This window comes from Hypomesus nipponensis, chromosome 11, assembly GCF_054491055.1.
Source record: "Hypomesus nipponensis isolate SF chromosome 11, ASM5449105v1, whole genome shotgun sequence".
Taxonomy (NCBI): Eukaryota; Metazoa; Chordata; class Actinopteri; order Osmeriformes; family Osmeridae; genus Hypomesus; species Hypomesus nipponensis.
In genome coordinates, this window is record NC_140371.1 from 10,237,667 (window position 1) to 10,258,766 (window position 21,100).

The 21,100-nt window shown below is 41.0% G+C and overlaps 4 protein-coding genes across 5 annotated transcripts; 1 reads left to right on the forward strand and 3 right to left on the reverse strand.

Moving 5' to 3' along the window:
* Nucleotides 1-2,095: 2,095 nt before the first annotated feature.
* On the reverse strand, nt 2,096-8,197 carry scdb (stearoyl-CoA desaturase b). Its single transcript, XM_084710216.1, has 6 exons — nt 7,871-8,197; nt 7,401-7,668; nt 6,305-6,435; nt 5,759-5,964; nt 4,635-4,867; nt 2,096-4,253 (listed from the first exon to the last, which is right to left on the reverse strand). Exons 1-6 carry the CDS (start codon nt 8,060-8,062, stop codon nt 4,054-4,056), a joined length of 1,230 nt encoding a protein of 409 aa, XP_084566342.1. The 5' UTR covers nt 8,063-8,197; the 3' UTR covers nt 2,096-4,053.
* A 796-nt stretch (nt 8,198-8,993) lies between these two features.
* On the reverse strand, nt 8,994-12,445 carry trmt2b (tRNA methyltransferase 2B). Of its 2 annotated transcripts, XR_014768918.1 has the most exons (3): nt 11,459-12,445; nt 10,653-11,375; nt 8,994-9,273 (listed from the first exon to the last, which is right to left on the reverse strand). XR_014768918.1 is itself a non-coding variant. In XM_084710215.1 (2 exons), the coding sequence occupies exons 1-2, from the start codon at nt 12,353-12,355 to the stop codon at nt 10,767-10,769; spliced, it is 1,506 nt and encodes a 501-aa protein (XP_084566341.1). In that variant the 5' UTR covers nt 12,356-12,445; the 3' UTR covers nt 8,994-10,766. The 2 variants fall into 2 exon arrangements, 1 of the variants encoding a protein (XP_084566341.1); XM_084710215.1 differs by having other exon boundaries at nt 8,994-11,375.
* Nucleotides 12,446-12,504: 59 nt separating this feature from the next.
* Nucleotides 12,505-16,459, forward strand: dnajb12a (DnaJ heat shock protein family (Hsp40) member B12a). Its single transcript, XM_084710217.1, has 9 exons — nt 12,505-12,665; nt 13,191-13,365; nt 14,403-14,548; nt 14,658-14,831; nt 14,930-15,009; nt 15,115-15,224; nt 15,328-15,500; nt 15,614-15,756; nt 15,852-16,459. The coding sequence occupies exons 1-8, from the start codon at nt 12,533-12,535 to the stop codon at nt 15,733-15,735; spliced, it is 1,113 nt and encodes a 370-aa protein (XP_084566343.1). The 5' UTR covers nt 12,505-12,532; the 3' UTR covers nt 15,736-15,756; nt 15,852-16,459.
* A 33-nt stretch (nt 16,460-16,492) lies between these two features.
* Nucleotides 16,493-18,356, reverse strand: LOC146268039 (DNA damage-inducible transcript 4 protein-like). Its single transcript, XM_084710219.1, has 2 exons — nt 17,813-18,356; nt 16,493-17,586 (listed from the first exon to the last, which is right to left on the reverse strand). The coding sequence occupies exons 1-2, from the start codon at nt 17,964-17,966 to the stop codon at nt 17,075-17,077; spliced, it is 666 nt and encodes a 221-aa protein (XP_084566345.1). The 5' UTR covers nt 17,967-18,356; the 3' UTR covers nt 16,493-17,074.
* Between the last annotated feature and the right edge of the window lie 2,744 nt (nt 18,357-21,100).

Below are 21,100 nucleotides of genomic sequence, written 5' to 3' on the forward strand. Positions count from 1 at the left end.
CTAGATTTATGCGTATGCTATGAGTTGCCTTGATAAAACATAGGCTATGCCTTGTTCATTCACTTAGTGTAGCCTCAGCTTCATACTAACAAAAATTCAGCAAATCAACTGCGCAAGTGCCAGGGTCTTTATGTGCGGAGTTTGCATGTTCTCCCTGTTCTTACATGGATTTCCTCCAATAATTAACCCAATTTAAAAACATAAGAAACAGATCCTCTCTTGCCGATGTCCCTGGCTGACCAGGAACTGCTTCTGGTTGCCTCCGTAGGAAGGGTAACATAGTGTGAGAAAAGAAGTGAGGGAATTTCATCGGCCGATCGGTCCACGGTCGGTGGACACTCGACCATGTGAGTGTGTGTGCGTGTGTGTGGGTGTGTGTGTGTGTGCGTGTGTCGCCGCTCCCTGCACGCGTGTATATCAGTTCGCTTGATAATAACGTTTTATTCTCCTGTTGCGATGATGACTCCTGGAGCTGTCTTAACCGTGCGTAAAGGAACTGGCATAAAGTGGTGCTATTGGATTTTGAATAATTGATAGCAACTGGTACCAAACCGGTTGAGATAGTTACAAAAAAAATTGAAATTGTTTGCTACTTTAATGCTTTAACTGACACTGTTAGGTGTCATGATTTAGGATGGTTCTAGAACTGTAGCCCATAAAATATAAATAGTACATACTTTCAAATGCAAGTGTAGAAGTTGCACTGAGTTTGACCAAAGTGAGCTAAAAGTAGCCTACCAGTATGACCACACCAGAGTGTTACATGCAGTGGGGTGGATGGTCTGACGGAGATCAGCCAATGGATAGAGGGCTGATGTCATTGGAGAGATCTGGAGCTCAAATAGAACAGCTGTGGTGCAACCTGGACTGCACACTGACACTCTGACCCATTGTTAAAATATGTCTTGCTGTCTGGGCAGGGCTGTGAGTCATTAAAACGGACAACAACAGAAATAACCATATCCTTACACATTAAAATAGTAAAAATACTTATCATTGGAAGCTCTGGCATATTAATATTTGTCCAGTAGATGGAGCCAGCGGACTGGTTATAACATTATGTGGTTAACTTGAAGCCTGAGCCGTTTGCTTCCTGCTAGAAGAGAATACCCGGAAAATGAAATTATTCTATCCCGCGCCCTTGTGGTGTGCATGACATGCAGGCATGCACCAAATGCTCACAGTTACACATGGGTGGAGGACAGCAAGGGGAGGAGGAAGGCTTGGTAAACTAACAGTATAATGTAACACTAGTCTACATTACTGCAACACCGGAATTATTTCCACCTTTCAAAATGTTCTACCTCTATCCCTTACACTGATTTAGGACCAAGACTGTAGGCATTGATATCCATGTGTAGAGGAGTGAATTTGTGCATAATTAAGGGGGATAAGGTGCACAAACAGGACATCATGGAAGCCCCTACATTAATGTTCTACCGAAGAGCAGTCTAGTAAGGCTGATGTTTGAGACCGATCATCACAAACAACTCAAATCAGAACTATACCCATAAAGGAATCTGTAACATCAGAGTAACATGTTTACTTTGCTGGACCAGTTTTTGTACTTCACAATAAGCAATGAGCAACACAGCTGTTTAGTCTAAGCAGGTGCAGCGAGAGGAATTCTGTAGGTGGTCCAAACATGTAGTGCAAGTACATAAAAAGAGACAGAGAGGGTCAAGATCAAATGTGACCAATAACCCCCCCCCCCACACACACACACACACACACAAAAAGTGTTTTGATGAAAGCACTTCTAAAAATAAAATATTCATAAAAACAATAGACCTGAGTTTTAGCCCCATTTTAATGATTTGTCAGCAAATCTTATATTGCTGAAAGCTAGTATACACATACTCACACAACACATCCCTTCAAATTGATTTGAATTGGGAACCACTGAGCAGCAGTCATGATCCAGTAAGCCAGAACGAGATGCTGTGTATAAAGATAGTCTCATTTACAAGCTTCCCCATTTTTTGACCTAAGTCACAGATGCTATGCAGTAGTTACAGGTAAAGGTAATAAACAATTGTATTCATTTTAGGATTAGGACAAGTTATAGGACGAGAATAAAGACGGTGAGCCAAGATTTCCAACATGTAGAAAATGTTGTTTATTTACGGTACATACAGTGGGTAAAACATTCCTTGAAAAAATGCGGCAGTTTTTTTTTTAAGGCATTCAGACTTCAAGAAGTTAACACTGTATAAAATAATTGCACAGAAAAAGGTAGAGCAAGTTTGACAAATATTATTACAATTTCATTAATGAGTTCATTACTAAATCTGAGTTTACTGTATTTCCGGAGCCCAAAAGGGACAGTTTTCAAAATGTAGATTCTTTTTCTTTTTTTTTCAGTCTTCATCACAAAAATATGACTTAAATATCATGAAAGACTATTCATATAGTCTTCCTCTTGAGTTAAAGAGATTACAGTTATTCTAGCCATCTCCCTTCCACAAATAGAGACATCAAGTAATTAAATAACACAGCCAAATGACATTTTCAAAGCATATTTTCCAATCCTCACACTTGGATAATATGATCCTTTTGAACAGACCCAATTCCTTCATAAATGTTGCATTAATCTTTTATTAGACATGTCTAGATGTGCAACAAGCAAATCACATAACCTCCATAAGGCATTTGGGCGAGAATCCTGACTAGTATTGTCAAGATGGAGACAAACACATACAGTAAATGCTTTACAAGTCTGTTTACTAGAGGGAGGCTAGTGCAGCCACGGCTGTCTACTTTCTTTTGCAATAAGAGTATAAAATAAATGACACAAAAAACATCTCGGTATAAGACTGAGAAGTAATTTTCTATATTTCAGTGCAAAGGTGCGTCATTGAAGCAGATGGAAAATCAAGCATCAACCATCTCACTAAGGTCACCAACACCTTTGCCACATTATCTGCCAGTTACCAAACAACCCCATAAGTCCTACCTTCTAAGCACTTATAGAGATAACAGGATAAAATGGGTAAAAGCAACGTGATGTAAATTCCAAAACGGCCAATATAAGGGCAAACAGGAGGTAGAGACACGTTTTTACCTGTCAAATCCCATAATATTTCTTAAAGTACAGAGGGAGAGGAGGCCTTAGGGGGTTCCTTTGAGACTAGCAAATCTAGAGGTATACGTGGTGTTATACACAGACACTCAACAAGTTTCAGAGAACTTCGTCCACTACGAGGAGGAAGACCTCAGTTAAGAGCACCTTGGACAGGACACATCTTGTGGTTTATATGTATGCAAATTGACTAGTACATTATAATGTATGTACACTGTATGATATTTGATAAATGGAGACCTTTGAAGATTACATGGACTTGTGAAGTCGGCTGTATAACACAGCAGCTTATGATCAAGAGGACCGAATAAGGTTGCTTAATAACAAATAAAATACACTAAAGCAGGGTTTGGCCCCAAATTCAATTCCATCCTTATGGAAAGAATGTCAGCAAATGTGCTACTGACACATCTTTACATGCAGGAAAACATAGCTTGGCTCCTACTAAAGACACATGATCAAGTCGAGCCTTGCTTCGCCGAAATGGGAAGAAGAACTGTATCACTTAACAATAAGTGCCACCAAGAGATATTAATATCAAATAAATAATTAAGAGGTTAATGTGCTCCTTTTGATTTTGGTGCACAAATGACAGGTTGCTTGGTTGGAATATCATTTTTACTCTACATGACCCATCTCAACCACACTTTGCTGATATTCACACAGTTAAGTGCCTGTTTGGGACACAACAGGTTAAACACTGTGCTTACATTTCCAGCCAAGTTATTTGCTATTGCAGATAGTTGACTAATGCATTTCAAAACATACAAACACACACACACTATACTGAAAGGTCTAGGACCATTTAAAGCCAATATTAGTCTGAGGAACTCAGATATAGGTTGAACTCAAAAACAAGCAGAGACATGAACCGTGGTCATCACTACACACCACTACTGCTGTGATTACTGAAGCTACATTCTCTCCTGGTTTGGCCTGTTGTAGAGTACATTACGCGCGAGACATGACACCTAGCCACTTTTGTGGCTCCCATCACCTGTTCGCTCGGCCCGAGCCATGGCCATGTCTTTGGACACCTTCTTGCAGTCCCTGGCCAGTCCCAGGTAGCACATAAGGTCTATGAAGGCAGTGGTGAGGTTCAACTTGACACCAAACTCGCTAGTGCCATAGTCGAAGGGAAACGTGTGATGGTAGTTGTGAAAGCCCTCCCCTGGAAATCAAAAGGAAATAGTCATTGTTTGCCTGGAAAGCAGACCATAATACATAATTACGTTGCCTTAGAAATGATAGTCACATTATGCATTTGGATAGGAAATAGGCCTTAACATTCTCTAAATATATCCCATGCGATGGGACTGACAAAAGCTCTCTTTGCATGCAAAAACCGGGACTAAAACATAAGCAATTGCATTGGATTAGCTAGTTCTACCCTATGAATTCCCAACTGCTGAATTCCCAACAGCCCAGGGAGTGCTACTGGAGTTTGCATGATGGCCATTCACAGATAGAGCAATCATGTTGCCAGTATGAATTTACATGAGACACACACTCAAGAGAGCTAGGAAACCCTCACATTTGGCTTGTTCCTTACCTATGGCGCTGAAAGCCACAAACCGATTCTCCCTGGGGTTGATCCCCTGGTCATAGGGCCTGTTGCCCCACATATGGGCTGCACTGTTGACCAGCCAGGTGGCGTTAAGTACCAGGGTGTACCTCAGGATGGCAGGCACAAAGTACGCCACCAACAAGGACTCCCCCCAAAAGTACCAGGGAACCAACATGGGCATCAGGAAACACAGCAGCACCACAGACAGCTTATAGTACCTGAGGAGAAGCAAGGGCAGAGAAGAACATGAAGCTCCGTCTGATCATGTGACTGTGTGAGGTTGCATGCAAACATCTTCACTTTGGCTCCATGCCAGACTGTGACTGATGGTCGGGTATTATGCAACTATGTAATGACTGTAGTAACTGTGGGTTGGTGAGTGTGTCTGCCTGGCTGCATGTAGGAGTGTGATAAACACAGGCAAATTGTATGATCTGATGAGGAAGAAATTGGCCCATTCTTTTACAAAAAACTACAGAGTACAACCAATAGCCCTTTGCAATTCACAGCAGTCATGTTTAGAATAGTGCTCTGATAGGTGTTTGCAAATGTTAATTCCCCTTTGAGCAGCCACGACGCCCGTTTAGGAATGCATCCAATAGAGCTGGCCTAGAGATAAACGGACAGTCTATTTTCTCTGAGTCTGCCAACTACCAGAGATTGCAGGCCTTATCAGCAAATCTGCCCCCAAAGGGCTGTCATGATCACACTGACCCAGAGTGCCATTTCCTATTGTGACCAGGGTTTGAATGGGGAAATGGCTTTACCACTAGACACTCATGAGCTGCCTGTGTGATCAAGCCTGGGTTGAAATAAAACCAAGTCTATCGGAGTGTACTGCAAACTGTCCTATTCAAACTTCACCAAGTATATGACTGGACTGTCCCTTAAGATTGATGATTAACTGCGCTACAGAAAGATTTCTTGTGCGAGACTGGTATGGCATGACAATGTTAAATAGCCAACACTACAAGTAAGATTGGTACTTTTCTGTCTCTTACACGACCACACTGCAACATTTTAATGATCAAAAACAGAGAACCTGGAACTAAACCAGTTTCACGTCAAATGTCATGTGTCTAGGGGTGAGGGGTGGATCATGTCCTTACTGTCTCTGGAACATCACAACTTTATCTGCCTTCAGATCAGAAAGCTCCAACTTCTTTCCCTTCTCGATGACATCAGGGTGTTTCCGTACCAACAGCCAGCCGATGTGAGAAAAGAAAAAGCCCCTCAATGCATTGTGGGGGTCTGCATCAGTCTCTGAGTACTTGTGGTGAACCCGGTGGTCCCTTGCCCACTCGTAGATGTCATTCTGCAATGACACAGAACGAGGATTACATTGGATTCACAAAGAGAGGCTTGCACTTCATAATAATGCGAAACAGTTTAACTCAATAAACATAGAACTATTGGAATTGAAATTAGGGGAACTATCAGCAGGCAAGAGATCCCAGATGCACACTGCTCAGATGACAAGCATCTTTGTTAAAACCTGAGATGAATGTTGCTGATTTGTTCATAGATGCAGGGTTTAAACATGTAATGGATTTGCAATGACCATCTTGCCATAAAATGCCTTGCCCTTACACAGAAATAAGCATATGATGATTTGTTTATTAGTCTGTGAAGAACACGCATTCAGATTGATTTACCTGAAAGGCCATTGAGTTGGCTAGGCCAAGGAAGACTTTCAGTGGGAAAGAAGCTTTGTAGGATCTGTGACTCCATAGTCTGTGTGCTCCAGCGGTGATACCAAGAGCACTCGTGATGAAGCACATTAAACCTGGCCAAAAGATAGAGAGGTTAGTTTATTCATTGATTAAGTTTGTGGTTAACAAGGTAAAGTGACCACAGTCAAAGGACTAAGGAGTATAAACATCTGGCACACACATTCCTAGAAAACCTTAACAATGACACAGAGAAATTAATTTTCTACCAACAATGCAATATTGAGGTGGCCATGTGTTGCCTATCCCCCCTCCCAGTATCACTGCTATGGAGTTATTTATGTTTGAAGCTGCCAGTGGGCGTATGTATGCATATCTGCTAGCCATCTCACACTTGTTTTTTCAAAACTGCTGAATGTTGCTCTATGTGAATCCAGACAAGGCTGCTAAGGATGTGAGAACCGGGGGCCTCCAACCAGGAAAGAAGGACATTCTGTTGTGGTGCTATGTAGCACACAATGGAATGTCTATTGCAATGGCGATTGTCCTTTGTCTCGCCCAGTGAAATAATATGCAGTTCAGCATTGCAAAGACTGAGAGAAAAAAATTGCCTGTGCAACTGTGGAAACAAAGTTTGGGCTGTTCAGTAATTTGAGTCATCCTTCACTGGTCTACCTTTAGCACGAAAATTGGTCTGCCTTACCATAATAGTGCGACTGAGCTACAAAGTTATTTCATGAGGAAACACATGAATAGGGCTTCACGATATAGACTATTGGCCTACCTGGTGTACAGTAAGCCTATATTGTCGGTATCATTTTGCTAATACTTTTAAGTGTAGGTCGTCGCGTCATGTAAGTCTATATTTTTCCTGAAAAGTGACAAATATTCGGAGCCCGGCCAAAATAGATCTACCCACATTCAACACTTGGCTACGCATTTACATACTGTATATAACGCCACCATGTGACCTATTCACCAGCACAGCCCGCTAGCACATTCTGTACTCTATGAATATCGGAGGATCTGGATTGATCATGCGAGTGGAAAATTCAAAATAGTAATTATGGAATGTACTTACTCCAAACGAGAGTTAAACTTGATGCGGATGGGATGAGCGTCACTCCATAAACCGCCCCTGTATGTAACAGTAGCATTGATATGATATTTCTCCACACCAATCTCCTCGGTGGTTTTGGACCATCCTTCTCTTTGTAGCTGTCATCAAAAACATCTTCCATCGCTGATGTTTCTGCCACAACCTTTCCGTTCTGTTGCTTGCGAGGATTGGTAGTCCTTGTCTCCGTTTCTGTCATTTTCTCGATCAAGTAATGTGCAGAGACCTGATACTGTACAAAGAATGGAGCATTCAATTGAAGACAGATAGCCTACGCAGTAAACTCAACCAATACCATCCGTCCAGGAACTAGACTATGTAACACTTTCAGCAAGCAGTGCTGCGTGGGTCTTGACACCGAAGCGGACAAGCAAAGCACTGGCAACACAATAGCATGCACACAAATATTTTCACTAAGTCTCCAACTGACTTACCGTATAAACTTCAACGAGTTGGTTTATATCTACCAAAGATTGACAGAAGAAAAAGCTCAATTGATATTCTATTGCGAATGCCTCGTGATGCTGAACGCGCCCAGTAGCCAACCTCCGCTTTGTGAATTTCAGTCGTCTTTTTAAAGCATGCAATTGGTCGGGGAGGATGCCACATTGCCCTGACTTTTTCATTGGTTCCCTGTCATCTGATGTTCGACATCCACGGGTGAAAGTCGTTCAGATGTCTTTTTTTTCTTTTTTTTTCACAGTAACACTCATTGTTTAGTCATGATCATGTATTTGTTTGGGGATTACATAAGGTATGTCAACAGAGATGGTTTGCTTCATAGGCGTGCAACCATCTTTAAATTTCAGTGACCAGCAGTAGCCTACGTGAGCTAGGGCTTAAAAGTAGGTCACTCCAAATGGTAATTTGAACAATTATATTTCTATTTGGGGGACTGTACCAGGTAGACAAATAACATGATGTGTATCTTACACACAATAGTAGGTTGATGTTAACCATCTGCACAAGGTTTAAAGGTAGCATCACATTTAATAATGTTACCTTTAAATGTTAATGTAATCTTAAAATTACATCTAAAGTAATGCTACCTTAAATAGTATAGGGTGAATTCGGGTAATCTGGGACATTTTTTGCATGCATTTTCTCATTGGAGCTCCCTAATAGACTAGTGCCCTGACCCTTTCTGTGACACCACACCAATAACATCCATGCTTAACATATAGTCAAAGTTCTGTGGACTTGACATTGTCATAGCAGGGAAGAAAACACTCTGGAGTTTAAGTGTCCCACATTACCCAATGTCCCAGATTACCCGAATTCACGCCTAATATTATTTTTGGTTTGTAGAAAAACACCTTTAGCGTCAACGTAGCATTACTGTACTGGTTGGAACCTGTCGACTTGCCTTAGTTGTATGATGAGTAATCTATGCAGATATACATCTAATCTTTTTGTTGAAAACATGATAAAAAATTGTAGAGTAGTTTATGATGAGTAATTAAAAAACACCCTAGCAACCCTCTATAAAAGTTATGCATAGGGACAGCCACAGCTGTCCCTATGCATACACAGTAACAAAAGGATACTACAAATGTAAAATGTGTCAAAAATCCTGTGAATAGATTTAATTTAGATTAACAAAAGGCACAGTAAATAACTAACATCGGTTGTATGTAAAACCGTAGGATTCTATACATTTTATTGTTATAGAGAGCTCTAAAGTAAATATAGCACACACAACATTTGGATCTCCAATATATATATATATATTTTTTTTTTGTATTCAATGACTGGATTCTGTGACACAGCAAGATCATTGGAAGAAGGATACATTTGGTATTTGGGAGGTCTTCTGGTGAACATAACACATGGGAGACTTTAGACCCAGTATCCCAGGGGGGCAACGGATATAAAAAAGAAAAGACAAGAATCCCCAGTTATAAATGTTGCATCTATAATCTGTCATACCTAATAAAAATCTGAATTCTGAAGCAATCAGGGTATGTCCCGACCAAAGAATGTGTCGTGCAAGAAGGGTACGGAAGGCCAAATATGTGGCAAGATGCATTATCGCTTTCCCCATCACCAATGTTGACATGCTGTCTGCTTTATAAAAAGGTACCAGCAGGTCATACACAAGCTCTGACATCTACCCTGTGTCCTCTTATCAGACAAAACTCCCCTCACTTTTTGCAGTTATGATGTAATACGTTAGCTCACAGTTCATAGTGGCTGGGAGCAAGAAGATTGTGGGTTTGATTGTCGCTTGGAGCCTGTTGGTGCTCCTGTGGGGTGTCTCCTGGTTTATCCTGTGTGGAGTTTGTATGTTCAATGAACATATAAATGTTGCATGTATATATGTCTGTATGTGCTCACAAAGGTTTCCACAAAGAACCCCAATAAAACCATACAGGACCAATTGCTCTTTTGCTCATGTCCCTGGCCAAGGCACAAGATGAGCGACTTCAGTCGCCTTTTGACACCAGCAGATATGACTGATCACTGCTCCTGGCTGTCCGTCGAGGAAGGACAACAGGATGGGGGATAATGCAGAGAACGTAATTTCATTGTGTGGATACTAAAGTGTGTGTGTTGGTGTCACGGCTACCCACGTGTGTATGTGTTCATCTAGCATCACTAACAAGGATAAGGAGAATTTATTGTCATTCCAAAAACATGGTACACGAGCTGGAACAACACTAGGTACTGAGGTCCGGTTTAAACCACTCACTACTAACTAACTACCTACGCATCATAAATACATACAATAAAGTTTTCTTCTGATAAAATACTAGTACTTTAGATCCTTGATCTTTGACTTTGTACTTTCTTTATGCACTTTGTATGGGCCTTTTGTACTGTAAAATCACAATACACTTGAAGATCCTAAATACGTCTGTCAATGATAGCAGAGTGCCACCACTATTTCATTACCTTCAGAACTACTCTTTTGCATTGTTTTAATCTAATCAGAAAAAAGTGCTCAGGTGATGACTAAGATGTCATAAAAAAAAAAAAAAAAGTTTTGTTTTTGAAGCTGGGTTTGGCAAGTTTTGCAAAGCTAGTTATTTTTGCTTCTGTTTGACACGATTCAAACCAATGTGTCCCACCCTCTCCCTTCAAATCCACTCCCACAAAACTACGGTAACGCACATTGAGTGCAGTTCAGAGTGGGCGCAGGTAGGTATGAACTTTGGTGTCGACACTTGAATTGCTACTAATGTAGATTGGTAATAGAGAACTGCCTTGACACACCTGAAATGGCTCCATCTAGTGTTGATAGTAGAGATCCAAAGTGCTGTAATGAGGACATTTGTATTAAATCATCATAATTGCACTCTGTCCACTTCTCAAAAGGATCCCAGCAGCTCATCTTTCAAACAGTAGCACAAGTTCACAGTGTGGTGTTTGTGGGAACATGTCTACAGGCACAGCCACTCTCAGAGAAAACTCTTCTCCTATGAGCTTCTTTTGAGGGTCTGGACTGCAGCACAACTCCTTGAAGTTCCTCATGGCCTCTCCCTCAGGTTTACAGGATATATAGACCAGCCTGCGGACAGAGGGAGTGTTCCGTAGTGCCCGGACCACACGGTAGTGCAGGCCGGAGCGGGCAGGGTTTACCACAACTGTTAGCTCCCTACTAATAGAGCTCAGCTCGGGTATTAGTTGAGGCAGAACCACTTCTGCTTTTCCCTGAAGGAATTCACAGTTGAACACCCCATTGAGGGCTGCATTGTGTCTGGCATCCTCCACAGCCTGTTCAATGAGCTCGATGCCAATGACTCTGTCCACTCTGGGGGACATGGCAATGCCAATGGCACCTGTTCCACAGCACAAATCCAGGAGGATACCCCCTCTTTCTCTTCTTCCTCTGTCTGGTAGGCACATCTCTCTCACGGTGTGATAGAGCACCTCTGCAGCTCCCTGGTTCACCTGGAAAAATGCATCTGCTGAGATGCGAAACTTAAACCCCAACACCTGAGGATGATAGGAATGAGATCAGTGCTTACTTTAATTAATACAATTAACCTTTGTAGGAATTATCCAAAGCTGGTAATTACCTCCTCGTATATGTGTGGGCAGCCATGTAGGAGCTGGTAGGGAGATTCCTCATGACTACAGCGAGTCACAGAACTTTCCTGGAAGTACAGGGAGTTGAGCTGACAGACGACTCCAGGTCCCTGGACGAAGTACTCCACTAGAGCCGATTTGTGGAAGTCTATTTCCTCTGGAGTCAGGCTCTGTGGATGGAAGTACACTATTGCCATAGTATGTCCCTTTGTATTGGTTCTTACTGTGATATCTCTCCAGTGGCCCCCAGTATGGAAGAGGAGGCAGGGTTCCAGAGGAGAAAGGCGGATAAAGTTCTGGTAGCATCTGGCCACCAGCAGGTGTTTTTCTGGCATGTTAATGAGGTTATCCCCATTGACACAGACAATATTACCAGCTTTGCCTGTGCCAACATAAAAACCAACCGTCTTTGGGTTGCCATCAACTCCTCTGTTGACAGAGAAGTTGGATTTGTTACGGTAGCCAACGATAGCAGGTGATGCCTTTATAGGAAGTAAAGGTAAACTAAGTTTACTGTTATTTATTGTTGAATGTGATGCTGAAGTCAGTTGTGAAGAGTTTCTCATTGAAATCTGGTCCGAGAGCTGAAGCAGGATATCCTTCTGCTTCCTCTGTTTTAGTTCCAATTGTTCATTGTAATTCAGCCTCCACAACGGGGTCACAGCATCCGCCAATCGTTCCTCCCAAGATAGATGTTCATTGAATTTAAGCTTTTGGTTCTTTTTCCTCGACGTTTTCTTTCTTGGCCATGTTCCATGGTCAGTTGATGAAATTACCTCGTTTGTTGAATAGTGGCAAATATATGCTTTCACCACAGTACGTGTAGTTTGGCGAATTGCTAATTTTAAGCTTAAGCCTGCTGCTAAGGACACCACACTTAATGACATACTTATCTTTAATCTATAATTTTATCGATACATTGTTTTCACTATTAACCACATTTGTAGCTGCCAGTCACATGCACAAGGACACGATGCATGAAGTGACGCATTATTTACGTTCCTACTTGTTCAACGTCATCTTACGGCGTCCAGAGCCAAGTAAACATTTCCGCTACTGTCGCGATGGAATCAAACAAGGACGAAGCGGAACGGTGTATAAAGATTGCCCTCAATGCACTCAGCAAAAACCAACCAGACAAATCTAGGAGGTTTCTTGAGAAAGCACAACGCTTGTTTCCAACTGACCAAGCTAAAAGTACGTCAGTGTTATTTGTATTTTAGCTTGGATTTCATGCCATTTTCTGGGCCATTGCATTGGCATTGCTGTAGATACAAATCTGCAATGGCTTGCGAATCCTAGCTAACTGGTTAGTGTGGTACTTGTAGTCCTGTTTCTTTCAAACGACACACAACCGCTGTTAATTATTTTCGATTGACCTCGTTTCGTGTCTGCAGTTGATTATGTGCTTTCATGTTGCTACTGTAGCTTACTATTTAAGTAGCCTACCCACGTTACTACCTTGTAGCACTACTGGCATGGCTCTAATAAGTCTTAAGTGTCTCGTTAACGGCAGTTTTAAACTCTGTCTCTTTTAATTTGTATCTTTCTTGTTTGCCAGCTTCCATGATGTAGTTGTCCAGTAGTATCTGATCCTTACATATTGCCTACATTTGGGCCTCCTATTGTGTTTTCTATGTATATCTAACTATCTTGTATAAGATCCAGATGTAGCCACCACAGACAGAGCTGTTGCTCATAGCATCTCCTTCTCTCTGTCAGATATATTGGAATCCCTCACACAGAACGGTAAACCTCCGAACGAAAATAGTACTCCTATGAACGGGGATAGCTCTGGAGTGAGGAACCGCAGCCATGGTAATGATTCTCATGCGTCGGAGAATGCCACAGACGCAGCCAAACCATACACTGCAGATCAGCTGGATGCTGTGAAAAAGTGAGTTCACGATTGTTTATCTTTTTAAGTATGCTAAATATCTACCACAAGCTTTAAACACGGACGGATTGACACTTTATTAGGCCATGGGCACGGATGTCTTAAAGGATCCCCAGTGCCACCCATTCCCCAACTTTAATACACGATGACGATCATACAGGCAATAGTACAAATATAACACGGGTTACACGGTTGACGGCAAAGCACTTGTACTCACTCGGGACATCCTCTGACATAAGAAGAAACATGTATGCCATACAATGTCATACAAAATAGCTAGACCAGTAGCCAACTGGTTTTTAAACTTTCATTTACTCAGTCAGTACCACATAAGTATCCATCATTCATACAATATAAATATTTAGTATGTGCCAACACATTTAGTATGTCTAATGCAGTCAGATGCCAGCAACAATTGTATAATACATTTAATTTTTGAAGCACTTTCCAATACATGCAATCTCAAAATGCAAAAAATTGAAATTGTTTACTGTCACATTAAGAAATCAAGCAAAGCTTGTGGAGGTAAATGCTTGTTTTTTTCAAACCTAGTCATAGTCTCAGTCAGTCTTTAACTTTAAGAAGAAGTCGATGACATGTAACGTCAATACAACAGATCCACCAGCCCTAGTTTGTAAGTCACCAGTGTTGTCACCAGTGTTATTCGGGTTCTACACTTGAGCGGATCAAAAGACTCAACCCTTGCCGCTTAACGACCCTCATTTGCTGATTCAAATGATTTACTAGTTCAAACCAATCATATATCAAAGTGTTTATATTGCTTTGTTATTGTCCATTAAAATGTCTGTTGTGTTTCTTGTCTGACAAGTCACTGCTTTCAACAAATAAATACACTTTCTCCAGCCCAACCCCCCCCCCACCACGTAGCCTGTGTGTAAATCCGCCCCTGGCTCCGACATGTCTCATGTCTAATGTTAGTAGTCTATAGTAATTTATTAATCAGGATAGTTTTCTTTTGTTCATGTCTGACATATATTTGCTCATCAATGTGACGGTTGCATCTGGGTTGGCTATAGGATCAAGAGTTGTAAAAATTACTATGAGATTCTGGGAGTTGAAAAGGACGCTGCAGAGGAGGATCTAAAAAAGGCCTACAGAAAACTGGCTCTGAAATTCCATCCAGATAAAAACCATGCACCAGGAGCCACAGAAGCATTTAAGGGTGAATACATCAGTCCCCTATAAGGCCAATAGCCTTATTACTTAAGACACTACATCCCCTGTGTTATTGACAATGCTGCACATTATAACATTGATTTTATGTTTCCCAGCTATTGGTAATGCGTATGCTGTGCTGAGTAATACAGAAAAACGTAAGCAGTATGACCAATATGGAGAAGAGAGAGCCCACCCAACCAGACAGAGGCAACAGCGCCATGACTTTGAAGCAGACATCTCACCTGAAGACCTCTTTAACATGTTCTTTGGAGGAGGCTTTCCATCAAGTCAGTTGAGAATTGCAAAACATTCAATCAAATGTACACCTGGTTAATGGCTAGGCTACATGTGTCTTTAAGCAATGTTACTTTGTTTTACTTTCCAGGTAATGTACATGTTTACAGAAATGGAAGAATGCATTTTGGCCATCAGCATAGGGGAGAGAGGAGAGAACAACCCCGGGAAGTAAGTGAAATCTGCTCAGTTTTGTGCCATGCATTTCTTATTTTCAGGAAAATGCTAAAGTCCACACTAGAGATGAGTGGTCTGACACAGTCTATTCTCTGTCAGGGAGGCCTGGCACTGTTTATCCAGCTCATGCCCATCCTCATCCTCATCGTCGTCTCTGCTCTCAGCCAAATGATGGTGTCCCAGCCTCCCTACAGCCTTAGCTACCGCCCGTAAGTAAACCTAGCTAGCTATAGGACTTTTTAAAATAATCTCATTAAGAAAATAAGTTGCTTATTTTCTAACTTAATATTGTCATTATGTTCCCTTTTCCAGGTCAGCTGGCCATATTCATAAGAGACATACGCCGCTCCTAAAAGTGCCTTATTATGTGGGTGAACGCTTCACAGATGAATACTCTGGAAACAACCTGAAGAATGTCGAGAGAAGTGTGGAGGAAGACTACATCTCCAACCTCAGAAACAATTGTTGGAAGGAGAAGCAACAGAGTTAGTCAGACACAAATCTTCAATCTGAACAGTCGATTGGTTAAAAACACCAGCCTGAAATACCCATTCATATTTGATAATACATGTTTTCTTGTGTGTCCTTTTTTCTTCAGAGGAAGGCTTGCTGTATCGTGCCCGTTATTTTGGAGACTCTGACTTATATCAAAGGGCTCAGAGGATGGGCACTCCCAGCTGTTCCAGACTGTCAGAGATCCAGGTCATGCTACATGGCTAGAAACATTTGACACTGCAATGGGTGAGCTACCAATCAACTATTTGTCTGCATGTGCATTTGTCTATGCTTTGAAAGTACGTAGATAACATGTTTTACGTTTGTGTATTCATCTCTAGATTTTTCGGTACTTGAATTGAATTTGAAGAAATTAATCAATGAAGCTCAATGGAAGCCCACAAACAAATTGGAGAATTTTGATGCAGCTATCTAAGAGAATCAGAAACGCCTTACACCTGGTGGGCTGCAGACACCTTCAAGGGACCCCTCTGCAGTGTTCTGTGGACTGACTTACTGTTGAACTGTGAGATGGACTAGGCAACTGCTGATGTTACACCTGTGTCTTCAGGCTGGCAGAAACCTAGTTGGTATTGTGGTTGAAATTTAAAGCAAACTTTGAATGGAATAGAAAAGCTGCTAGACACATCTTTCTCTATCCCTATTCATGTTTCATGGAGAAACCTCAAGGCCTTCTTATAGACATCTAAGCCACTGAGAGGTATAGATTTTTTTTATAGTTCAACCACCTGTGTAAATATTTTACTTTTAACAATGCAGGGCTAAATTGATTTATCAAATTAATGTCATTCAGAATTTAATTTAATGTACCCTGTGGATTAGCTTGTAGCTTGTCAGGTTATGGAGATTAGAAAGTATTGAAAAGAGAACGTATTGCACAAATGAAAATAAAATTGTATTTATTAAAATTAATCCCTGAGTTACTGTTTTACGGCTTAATTTCTTTTATTAAAAATGGCTGTTTCATTCTCACCCTTGTTATACAGACCCTGTTTTTATTAACGGAATGTAGGCCCGTACTGTAGATATGATGCTAGTTCCAACTGCAAAGTGTCTGTGCTTAGCCAATTGTATTTTGAGGTAATTGTGAAGCTTTGGATAAACCCCAAACATTATCAACAGTGTAGAAAAAATAACTCAAACTTTACAAGCGCTTGAAAACAGTGCATTCTGTTATTACACCTCAGTGAAAGTACAAAAACGAACCCTGGTTTAAACATGGATATTTAAGTTTTAAATCACAGTGTAGTTAAAGGCATGGTTTCAAATTCAACAAAAGATTGTCTTACTGTTGATAGTACTCTACAATGAAAACATATAGAATAGCTACCAACAACAACAAAAAAGATATGAGTTTCTTAAAACAAGTAAAAAGTAACCTATAAGGTCTTTATGCTGACCATACCCATTTATATCCCACAACAGAAGGAAATATATTTCAAGTATTAAACTTCTATAAAATCCATAAATGATGCAACATTTGTAACTAACAATCACACACAAATGACACTCAATATATCATTCCATCGGCAAAGAAAGGCAGTCAGCACTCCTCCACAAGCAACTCTTCGGAACTGTACAGCTTTCTTTTGATAGCCATAAAGCTAGTACTGAGTCTCAGGGAGTGTCTATGCTTCATAGTCATGCGGTGCTTGGGAGGGGAATAGATCCCCCTAAAAAGTTTTTGAAACTTGGGCCACAGTCCCCCAGCATCTGGCCGGAGAACCAGAGTAAGATGGAAGGTAGGTACCAAGCTAGGCTCAACAGCTAACCGGTCAACACTACACAGACTTTTCTGGTCCCCCTGTGCCAAACACAGATCAATGAGCGCCCCCCGTAGTCCGCAAGGCTCAGCAGCAGCCAAGTGGAGAAGTTTCTGTCTAATATTTTGAAGTAGAAGGTCTGGTAAAATGATCTTGGAGCACCTCAGCACATTGTCAGAAGGGTCAGTAAGCTTCAGTGCTATGGTCTCGACGACCTGTGCACACAGCGTCTCCTCTAGTGGATCACAGAACATGTGGCTTTCTGATGTCAGGGACATGTCTGAAACCGATCCTGGAAAAGACAAGTAAAATAACATTAATAAACATACTCCAATAAATCTTAAAATTATACCTTTAAATTTCCAAGAAACAATTCCCCCAAAACAATTTCGTATTGGCAAATTGGTACATCCACTTTAAACCTTTGGAGGCTTACAAACCTTATCCTGAAGATGTTGCTGCATTTAGTTAACTTTATAAAACTTGAAAAGGGGACACTGCTCGAATAGCTTACTTACCATTTTCATTCATACTATATTCATCTGACGATAGACTCTGATTAATCTTGATTTCAGTCAGTCTCTGCTCCAAATTTCCCCAGGACAGCCAACCTCTCACATGATCCGCAGGGGAAGGAGGATAACTCTCGTCCATTGAATTATTACACGGCATTTTTAGCCTCTACAATTGATTAAACTACTGAAGAAGGTGGTCCTGATTCTAACTACCAGCCAAGCCGAACACAAAACACAATTACAACAATGGAACATTACATTTATGTACCTAAAAGTATATGCTCCTCCCACCGCCTATACAAGCCAATCAGCGTCTTGGACACGTACTAGAAAATTCTACCCTGCCTGGTAACAGTTTGATTCTCTGATGATAAACAGATTGAGATGAGATTCCCTTGTCCACAAATAAATGGTCGGAACACAAAGCTAATTTGTATAATAATAATAACCACTGATAGGCTATAACAGTTATTCATATCACATGAATATTTATAGTCTACTTCCATTGTTTAGATACATTTACTTTTCTGATTAATTATAATTGGTGCTTTAAAACTTGAAGAAGCTGCCTTGCAAACTGTAAATCCTATAAAATAGACAATATTACAAAAGGCTACAATCACCGATAAAATACAATGCGTAAACGAGTTTCACTGCACGTTCCTCACGTAAACTGTCCTCCATATACTAGTATGGGGGATGGGGCGATTAGGCAAGTTGGCCTCCAGCAACATGGGCCCGATACACCTACCTGTCACTGTTGTAGCCTACCATTTGTGCAGTAATTTACGAACAATTGTGCATTTTAAATAGGCTAGTAGGCCTACTCAAAATGTCCTGGCCACATTGATCTATAGTTAAATCGGGACCAGTGCCAAGAGAGGGTAGGCCTAGCCAGAAAAATCCATACATTTGCCAAAGAACAAATTAGGCTACTCGGTTGAGTTCATGCCAAATTGCATATAGTTTGGTGAGAACCGGTAAATTGTAGGCTACAAAGGGGTATCGAATTGAGTGACCGATTTTCTGGGGCTACCCTTGGTGTTTCCTTACTGAAAAAACAAAAAGGAACAACTTTTGGTTGTTTTTTCAGATTCCCAGACAAATCTGCCATATTAGCACAATGCCCCCAAAATAATGACCATAACACCCGAAATGTTCGGCGGCGATTTAACGGCGTTTAGCCTATCCATCATGAAACGTCAGTTCAATATTCGTAGCAGGCGTTGTATTTAATTTGGAGGTCAAGAAAGTAGGCTATTTGAAAGAGAATCGAGATAGCTTAGCCAACATGACATTTAGACTGCCAACAAACTTGCCAGAAAGGATGCAATAACCTTTCCAGGGCAGGAGATTCAATCTTCCAAAACTCAAGAGGCTGCACCTGATTATGTGCAGTTCACAAACGATTAATTGAAATGAAAATGTTGCGATTAATAGGCCTACTGTAGTTACCGATTGAGTTATGCACTTCACTTGACTTCGTTTGTCCACTTGTGGCTTCTGCTAAAGTGTAGCTGCAAGATTAATACCCACTCATATGACCAGCATTAGGCACACGTATTTTAGTAGCACTTCACTTTTTACGATTTGCTACACGGTGAACTAAGAATTATAATCCTAATTCAATTCAACTCACTTAAATTTGTGGCGAACACACACGTGTGCAGACTTAAAGATCTGGCTGAACATACGCCAGGCAGCCAGTGGCTAGCCACCCTGATACAATTAATGCAATTTACCCCCCGCCGTCCCCTTCGCGAGTCGCCGGGATGTCTTTTCTTCATGATTGGGAAGTGGGAATTCAACTTGACATATGGGCAGTTATCTTATGACTGTGAGAGCTTTCTCCACCGTGCAGTCAATCTTTGGAACACCCTACCACCAAACATCACGTCTCTGTCCAGTCTTGCAAACTTCAAAAAGGCAATTCACCATTTGTTTGCAAACTGTATATATATTTTTTGTGATGATTGTGTCTTTGATCTGTAATGTGTATATATATATATATATATATATATATATATATATATATATATATTCGAACAATTAACAAATAGCCTTTTGTTAATTGTTCGAACCCTAGCTATTTGTTAATTGTTCGAACCCTGGGTATCGCAATAAACCAATAAACCAACCAGTAGGACCAATCAACTTCAAAATACATTTTTAAAACGCATGTCCGTCGAAAACAGTTTGCGCCCTAGGCAAGATTTATCATCAGCAAATTCCTAGTTTGCCTAATTCTCAAAGTGGCACTGTGAAACCACCGACCTATAATTACATATTTGATGTAATACATTTAATCTCCAGATGATGGCCTCAGTTAACCACTTTGAAACGTTTAATAATTGTGTCACTTGCCTTGCAATGACCTCCTAAACAGAGGCCTCAAAAATGTTGTGTAGAGGTTGTATTAAATCACAATATCTGACATTTCAGTCAAGAAACCCAACTATCTAGCATTAGACCTAGGTGGATTTCCCAGAGGTCCTTGGGCCATCTCGGGGCCTTTTTATCTGGAGATGGAATTTTTCCAGTTCTTTTTAGCTGACTGTGGTGATCTTGACAGTTAACACACAGCCTCGGGTGGTTAATTGCATTAATTGTAATGTTGAGGAGGAGACAAAAAATAGTGTTCTTAGGCCTATTTGTTCTTACATGACTACCAGAACTGTTTGACTTCATGAATAATAAATACACGTACAAATATATTGTTAAGTATGGAGTTTTGAGAACCCTTTAACATTTCAGTAACATGACAAAGTGCCACTTTAGCCTTGTTTACTCTGACGGCTATTTGATCTTGAAAACCATCTGGGTAATACTGGCAGTTAGCAAAGAATGGCCTGTTTAGTTGAGGGGAGGAAGACTTGTTTGTGCATGATACTATATAGGTGTACTACATTACGACCAATTGTCTGGTGTTGACAAAGCTGCTCTGAATACATGCACCCCCTCAGTACATTGGGTAATTTGAGCCCTGCCTTTATTTGAGGACGCTCTAGCCCTGGGTATAGAGCAGTGTCTATCTGGGCCTTAGTGTCTATCTGGGCCTTAGTGTCTATCTGGGCCTTAGTGTCTATCTGGGCCTTAGTGTCTGCGCCTGGTGTTTGGAGCCGAAACACTGCTCCATTTAGGTTTTGATTTATTGCTGGAGGAGGCAGAAACGGATCTCCATCCTCAGGAGGATAAGAAAACTGTGATGTTTGGCAAATCCTGCTGAGACGCACTGTTCTTTATCGTAGCACCAACCCTTTCACACAGCAAATTTAGATATAGACATACATT